Source organism: Zingiber officinale, chromosome 9B, assembly GCF_018446385.1.
Source record: "Zingiber officinale cultivar Zhangliang chromosome 9B, Zo_v1.1, whole genome shotgun sequence".
Classification (NCBI taxonomy): domain Eukaryota; kingdom Viridiplantae; phylum Streptophyta; class Magnoliopsida; order Zingiberales; family Zingiberaceae; genus Zingiber; species Zingiber officinale.
Genome location: NC_056003.1, coordinates 52,648,949 through 52,657,576, shown reverse-complemented (window position 1 = coordinate 52,657,576; position 8,628 = coordinate 52,648,949). Strand labels below are relative to the sequence as shown.

Here is an 8,628-nt window from a genome sequence, read left to right as displayed (position 1 = left end):
AAGTTAACATTTCTTGCTAACCTATCCAACAATCATCTACAACATGTATCAAATTCCTACACCTTACCTCAACTCACAAGCATTGTTGAATGAATGCTGGAACAGATCAAGTTGAGTTCAATACCTGAAATCACAATTCTTGCAACAACATAATATTACCTCACTGAACCTTACTGATATCAATCGGATCAAGCAGGAGGATCACTGATCAAGCAACAACCCTTCTAGCCTCTGCCCGATAGCTCAAGCACACCTCACTGATCCCAACATCTCAAATCCGTGACCTAAATCAGCCACAAAGAAGATGACGATCAAGAATAGAGGAGGATTGGTAAGAGAAGAAAATCTAAGCCCTAAAATCCACAGCTAGATTTAAAGGCTTACCTCCAAGATCACCGTTAGGGCAAGGCGAAATTCTTGGCGACGAGCAGAAAGGAGAATCGAACAATGAGCTAGGGCACAGCGATGGTGAGCATTAAGGAAAGAAGAAAGATCGTCCCTGTTACTGGCTCGTGCTCTAGACGTCGCAAGATCTGGGTGAAGCTAGCTCCTCACCTCTGTGCTCCAAGCCCTAATCTGCGTCGGTGATCAGGTGATGGCAGTGAGGCGAGGTCACGAGGAGACGCGATGCGGTGTCTATAGCCCGGAGACGAAAGGCGTCGGGCGAATCTGAGCTCAGGCGGCTTCCTCCTCAGGCGACACCGACGATCGCCGAAGGTACTCCTGTCGTCTTCGATTCATCCGCGAGAGAGAATGAGAGGAAGACGGGAAGAAGGCGTTCGAGATCGATTGGAGAGGAGGAAACAACGATTTGGGGAAAGAAAAATAAAAGAAATGTTTTATATATATAAAACATTTCCTCACTTAAATGGGGTAGCCTAAACATGCTTTTCCCGCGTTGCCGATTAATCCCTCAAAACCTGTCATACGAGCTCCGAAAAATTTTCATAAAATTTCTAAAAATTCTGAAAAATTCCGTTAAGGTTATTCATCCATTTAACCTTATTATTTATTTTCCGTATATTACATCCTACTTGACCCAGACTGGATTATAGTCATGCAAGAAGAATTGGCTCAATTTGAAAGAAATAAAGTTTTGGACTTAGAACCACTACCTGAAAATAAAAAGGTAATAGAAACCAAGTGAGTATTTAGAAATAAACTAAGTGAAAATGAGGAAATTATAAGAAACAAAGACAGATTAGTTGTCAAAGAGTTTAGTCAAGTAGAGGGACTTGACTACGATAAAATATATGCTCTAGTAGCGAGACTTGAGTCTATTAGAATGCTATTAAGCTATGTAGCCCATAAAAAATTTAAACTTTATCAAATGGATATTAAATCCTCCTTCCCAAAGGGGCTAATTAAAGAGAAAGTGTATGTAAGTCAACCACCTAGATTTGAGAGTCTAGATTATCCTGACCACATGTTTAAACTAAAAAAGGCCTTGTATGGTCTTAAATAGGCACCTAGAGTTTGGTATGAAATGTTAACCTCCTATCTAATTTCCAAGGGGTTCAATCAAGGTTAAATTGACTGAACTCTATTTGTAAAATAACTCAAACAAGATATCTTCATAGCACAAGTATATGCAAATGACATAATCTTTGGTTCAACGAACTCAGAATTTTTACAAGAATTTATAACCTTAATGGAACGAGAATTTGAAATAAGCCTAGTAGGTAAACTAATCTATTTTTTAGGATTACAAATTAAATAAACTAATGAAAGAAATTATGTTTATCAAAAAAATACATAAAGGAATTACTTAAAAAAAATTAGAATGGAAAATACCAAAAAATTTAAAACACCAATGGCAACTAACACAACATTGGATAGTGATCGAAATGGAAAATACGTAAATCTAAAATATTATAGAAGTGCAATAGGCAACCTTTTATACTTAACTGTAAGTTGACATGATATTTTATTTGCAGTTAGTATGTGTGCTAAATACTAAACATGTGCTAAAGAATCTCACCTACCTAATGTAAAAAGAATTTTTAGATATTTGAAAGGCACACCAAATGTAGGGATTTGGTATCCTAGAACATTTAATTTTAAACTAATATGTTACTCTGACTCAGACTATGTCGGTTGTAAACTAGATCATAAAAGTACATGTGGTGGATGCCAATTACTTGGATCATCATTTGTTAGCTGGTTTAGTAGAAAGTAGCACTATATTACTTTATCTACTATTAAAGCTGAGTGCATAGCAATGAGTGAGTGTATAATACAACTGTTATGGATGATATACACATTAAAAGACTTTAACTTAGAATATAAAAAATGTAAAAATCCATATTGACAATATCAGTTTAATTAACTTAACCAAAAACTTGGTGTATCATTCAAAACTAAACATATTAAAATCAAACATCACTTTATTAGAGATTACGTCACTAAAGGAGACATTGAACTCAACTTTATGGAGTTCAAGTCAAATTTAGTTGACATTTTTACTAAACTATTACTAGAATCCAAATTTAGTAATCTATGAAGACGACTAAGAATGTGCACGAAGACTAGAACTGTTATTTTCAAAATAATTTTTCAAATAATTTATAAATTTTAGAAAAAATTCTTTACTTATATTTTCTAAAAATTTCCATTTCCTTATAATTTCAAAATTGATTTTAGCCTTAGTCTAGATCAAGTCCATAGAAAGCATATTCCTATAGATCTAGGAATCAAGTATTTCACAAACACACTAGGCCTACCTTGATTGTGGATTCCAAAACCTAGAAAGGTGTGAGATGCATAGACAAATTTCTTAGACTTAGGATACTTATATCAGTGCATCAATATACAAGTTTAAGTAAAAAAATACCAAAATCACAGTGATCAAGTTAAGTAATCCATCTTAGTCAAATACTAACTGGTTATATTTACTTAACCTGACTAATCTAGTGAATACTGTTATCTTTTGATAATTAGTTAGTAATTAACGATTAGACATTTAAAGTTTTTTTTTGATTCATTGGGAGGATAATTAAAAATAATTTTCCAAACTATTTATTTCCTTTTCTAAATACTTTCAAAATGATTTTCAAAATCATCTTCAAAATTATTTTCAAATTTTGCAACATACGTTCAAAATTATTTTTAAGATACTTATTTTGTAAAAAAAAAAATCCTTTTCAAACTATCTGCTTTGCAAAATGCAAGTTGAAAAATATATTTCTTGAAAACACTTTGAAATTTTTTGAAAAGTTTTATTCAAAGGTTTTTATTTCACTTTGATAATTTTTTTTTAAAAAAAATATTTTGCAAAGTAAATATTTCCAAAGTTATTATTCTACTTGGAGAAAATATCGAAACTACTTTAAAAAATATTTTGAAATGATAATTTGCAAAGTCATTTCAATTGTTTTTGAAATGTTGGAAATCTTTAGAATCCTTATAATTTTTTAAATTGTTGAAAAAAGCTTATTTTGAAAATTGCTTTGAAAAGTACCTTTGCAACCCACTCTTCTGATATTTTGAAAAGTTAGTTTGTAATGATCCTGAAAACTACTTTTGGTACTTTAAAACTTAAAATTTTAAAATTATTTTGTAGAAGTTACCTTTCAAAACCTACTATAAATTTTAAAAATTTCTTTCAAATTAAGCCGAAATTTTTTTTACACTAAACTCATCCCTACGATAAACTTGCAAACTTTTATGAAAAGATTATACTCATTTGTGTGTTTCAATACTTTGATATACTTAGCATGATTTTTTTTTATGAATGTCAAAGGTGGAGAGTTAGTAAGAAAAATAAACTAAAAACTTAAAATCCTTAATTTTAAAAATGCTCTTAGTTTCTATTACTTCTGCATTATTTTTTTCTAACTTTAACCCAGGTTGTCATTGCATCAAAAAGGAGAAGATTGTTGGTGCAGTTGACACCAATGGTTAAACCTGAGTTTTGATGAATGATAAATAAGTTAAATTTAGATGTGTTGTGATCTAACCTTGTTACCACAGGGTTAACTAACCCTAGTTAGGATATTCGATTCCTGATTGGTTGAACATCGGATGTGTGATTTCAGCAAATCAGGATGTTTAATTCCTGACAGGTTGAAGTCCAAATATGGGATTTTAGTAAGGGTTGGGATGTGCGATTCCTGATTGGAGAAGACCGGATGTACAATTCTAGTAGGTCGGGATGTGCGATTCCAGATTGAAGAAGATTATATATGTGATTCCTGCAGGTCAGGATGTTTGATTCCCGAAGTCTAGATATTTGATTCCGGAAGGTATCTCTACACTTGAAAAAAAAAAGTAAAGGTAAGTCACTGGAGGATAGTGATCAAGTGAGGATGTGTCCCTATTTGAAGGGGCAGTAGGCGTTAGTCCAATTTAGGTCTATTTTAGAAATCTAAATTGAGACTTTTACTTGATCATGGTCTCAGGAAGATAGAGTCTAATTACTACTCATTATTATTACTATGCTAACACTTATCTTGCAGGTTATTGGACTAACACATTTTACAGGACAAAAAAAGCATAAAAAGTCTTTGGTGAACAGTGACCGAGGGCCTTCAAGCATTGGAAGACGCCTTCGCACTGTTTATGGAAGTTACCTTTGGTGCTATAGAAGATGCCTTCCGTAAGATAAATTTTAGACTTCGTCGTAGATAAGAACCATGATGTTTGGGATCAAATTTCTCATATGGGAGGCGCCTTCAAGGCTATGGAAGGCGCCTTCCATACCCTTTATCTGTTTCACCCAAGCCATTAGAATCAACTCCTACACGAGCTTCTACGCAAGCTTTAAAAAGGGGAAGTGTAGACTGTTACACTGTCCCTAGCTCACATATTCGATCACCTCTTTCAGCGGTTCTGGAAGAGGCATTTAGTGAATTGTCCATCGATAAGTCCACGGGACCTGGGTCTTGGAGCAAGAGTTGCCGAAGGCTTCGAACCAAATAAAATCGACCGTGTTTGTTTCTATTTTTCGTGTTTGATTTTTCGCTGCGTACTTTGTTTTTCAAAATTTAAAAACTTAGTTTTCTAAAACCATGTGATTTACCCCCTCTCACGTGCGTCTCAATCGAACATATGGTACATTAGTAGGCCTACGAAATAATCCACAATAAATGAAAATTGAGGACATCTTATAAGGATTGGTGCAACCCCCCTAAATATCCCGTCACCATTTAATCCTTGTCTCAGATAGATTATTTAGGAAAATCAACTGGTAAAACTCCTCTATATAATCATCGACCGATCTTGCACCTCCCTCAATGCATGAAGTTGCTAAAATAAAGTTTGAGTATAACTGGAGGGAAAAAATTGATCCTTCATCTTTTTTTTTCATCTTCTCTCACTAAGTGATCTTGACTTTACCCTGTTTGTCTCATGATTGTCGTAAGTGCTCTAACCACATTGATGCTCGATTGACCTTTAAGTTTGAAGGCAATTAGTTTCACTTTCCCACGATTGGACACTTTCTTATAATAAAAAATTCTTTTCACTTCGTTAATCCAATCAACGAACCCTTCTGCTTATAACATATCAAAAAACTCGAGCATGTCAACTTGAAAACTAAGGTCTTCATATTATTCCTCTCGACCATGATGTTCCCAAAATTTAACATGATTGTGATATGAGTTTTCGAAAGTGGACTCAGAATCATAATCAATGATCTCACGATCTTTAAAATTCAGTGTCATCAAACGTTGGGTTAATTTTGAGATTTGTCTATGTAAATCCTCAATCATCACATCCTGAACGCTATGATCACGATACTAGGTTTCCTTAATCGAAACCTTCCTATTATGACCATGACCATGACCATGACCATGAATCTGATGCGCTTTGATATCAACTGGTGCCGGATAAAATAACGATATTTTGGAGGTTGGTTTTCATAGAGGAATTTTTGATAATACAAGAAATTGTCAAAATGCAGACACGTCATCTCTAGGTTTAATCGAATAAAATTGATTCAAAATAAAAGATAATCCCCTAACATCAACTAAACAAAGGTCCAATAGTCTTAAAATCCTAACAATGCAAAAGATAAAAATAACCCTAAAACAATGACAAAAATTGTTTGGAGCCTCCGAAAAGACTTTAAATGTTATTTTTTTAGCCAAAAATTAGGTCATTACGGGTTACACCTAATAATCAATTGTAGATTAATGAACGAGATTCGATTTGATATATTATGTTTTCGTAACTCAACTCGAGTTAAAATTTATGATCTCTTAAAGCTTGGATCCTCCTACATCAAATTTTAAAGTAATTTTGAACCAATTAAAATGATTTTGATCAAATTTTAATAATTTTAATAAAGTTGATAAAATATTATTTTTAATGTAATTGTTTTATAGTAAATTTGATTAAGTTGAATTACGAATGTAATCGAACACAACCCAGTCAAATAGTAGGAGGCTCGAGTTCAACTCAAGTTTGATTTGAGCTTTAATTCTTAAGCTCGAACTCGATTCATAATTAGTAAAATTAAATAGCTCGTGAACGACTCAAACTCGACTAAAAAATAACTCATTTAAAAGTTAAACAATGTTAGTTTGAGCTCATTTAAGATATTATTATATTTAATTTATGTATATATCTTAACGTGCATGTTTGTGAGCCTGTTAACAAATATGTTCGCAAGCATCTAAATGAATATATTCACGAGTTTACGAACCAAATACTATTAAATTCGAACTTGATTTGATAATATTTTTGAGTTCGAAATCAAGCTCGAGTTCAATATATTGATTTAATCAAACACACTCGAATAAATTTTTTTAGAATTGAAACCTGAATATGTGACTTAACTTATTTATACCTCTAAGTTGAATTAATTTATTTTTACGATATTTTAGCAGTTATGGTGTTACATGTTATGGTAGTCACCATATATTGCTTATTACTTATATTTAGTGTTATAATAAGAATATTTTTGAGATGGAAAATATATTAAAGTGCTCTTTTGATTTTTTATTTACTTTTTGACTGCGCTAAAAACTTAGAGTACTCTTTTACCAAATAAATTCATTTATTTTTATTTTAATTGATATTTGTTAGTCTCAAGGGCCGATGTTAAAATATCGTTTCTACTTGGCTGGATGATCGCACGTTGTGTTACATCGCAGAGTCGATATATAATTAACGATTTCCAGCATTAAAATAAAAGAACTGAAGACCTCGTGTCGTTTTGTTTCCCTAAAAGACAGTCTCTCCCACCACCCTCCGCCTCCGCCTCCGCCTCCGCCTCCGATCCCATCTGCTCCGGCGAAGTAGCTCCCGCCTCGGAGATGTTTAAGCTCGGGAGGGGTGGCGGAGCTGGGCGTGGGAACGTGAAGCGCTCCCTTCCTCCCTCTTCTTCTCTCCACCGCCCGGCCACCGCCCCTGGCGGTCGCTTGCCGATCGGCGCCTCCGCAGGCGTTGGGAGGGGTCGACCGGGCAGGGGATCGGCTGCCCCCTCCCCGCCCTCTCGCGAGGAGACTTTCAGCCTCGAATCTGGCGGAGGCCCGCCTGACTTCGCCGCGATCATACGCCTTACCCCTGACCTGGTTGATGAAATCAGGCGCGTCGAGGCACAGGGAGGGGTTGCCAGAATCAAGTTCGATCCGAACTTGAATAATCCTGAGGGAAACGTAAGCTCTATTTGGTTTATAAAATAATTTGCTATATGTGCGAATTTTGAATTGGGAAGGTGGAGAACAACCGTATGACATTTTACTGCTTGATTTTGGTCTATCCGGTCTTAAAGTTTGACAAGGATATTGACTAGCACCCCCCGAGAGCAGTAATTAGGCCCAATCTATTGAAAATTATCACTTTTTGTTCCACTATTTCATATCTTTAATCTCTTCATATTTGTGTTGTACTTAAGATTCTCCCTATCTCTTAAGTTCTATAGAATTCCCTCGTCAATAGGTAATCTTGCTTCCGGCATATTGAAATGATTTCGACAGGTTGTTAGTTCAGTCGCCACAAATGACCCAATCTATTATTGATGAAACTATAATAGATATAAAAGCTTACTAGCCACAAGTCCTGACTCAGACTTTTGTTGGGGAAGCTTGCCTTGAATTGACTGAGATGAGAAGAGCTTGATGGAAGTAAGTATGGGAATTCTATTAGCTTATCAAATTGCAGGGAACTTAGGCAAGGTTTGTTGACCTTGACGGATGATTATTGTTGGAGTTATGCTTGGGTTTAGGGATCTGTCTTGGGTGTTGAACTTAGGATTCCTAGGGATAATAAATGAAATAACTATTAAACTGTAGTTGAGACGGTTGGAAAGCAATTAGGTGTGAACCAAAGTGGCTATGGACATTTCCAAAGTTCCTTAAGTCACTATAGCATGAATCCAAAAACCCCTTTCCATGTCTCCTTTTAGCTCTTGACCTCAAAGTGAAGCTTTCTCAATAATGGAGCGCCACGTGGTTAAGGTGATTAGATGGAGCCAGCTTGCACTATAATGGTTTTTTCTTGTTAACCAAGTTGACTGGATAAGTGCCAACTTCTAGTCGATTAACATTGTCCATTTCTTCAGTGTACTATTGTCAACCGTCTTACAATGATCAGGATTAACTAACCCTTTTGTTATTGTCAATCTAATGCTATTATATACAACATAACCATGGAACTGAAACAATGCCATTTGATGAGGATGAC

General features: G+C 34.8%; 1 protein-coding gene across 1 annotated transcript in view; it reads left to right on the top strand.

Annotated features, from left to right (window-relative positions):
• Positions 1-465: 465 nt before the first annotated feature.
• The window catches only part of LOC122023010 (dentin sialophosphoprotein-like), a 33,222-nt gene continuing 25,059 nt past the window's right edge, over positions 466-8,628 (top strand). The window contains exons 1-2 of the mRNA XM_042581111.1: positions 466-584; positions 7,139-7,601. Of these exons, the coding sequence (XP_042437045.1) occupies positions 466-584; positions 7,139-7,601 (582 nt within the window). The remainder of the gene's footprint in view (positions 585-7,138; positions 7,602-8,628) is intronic.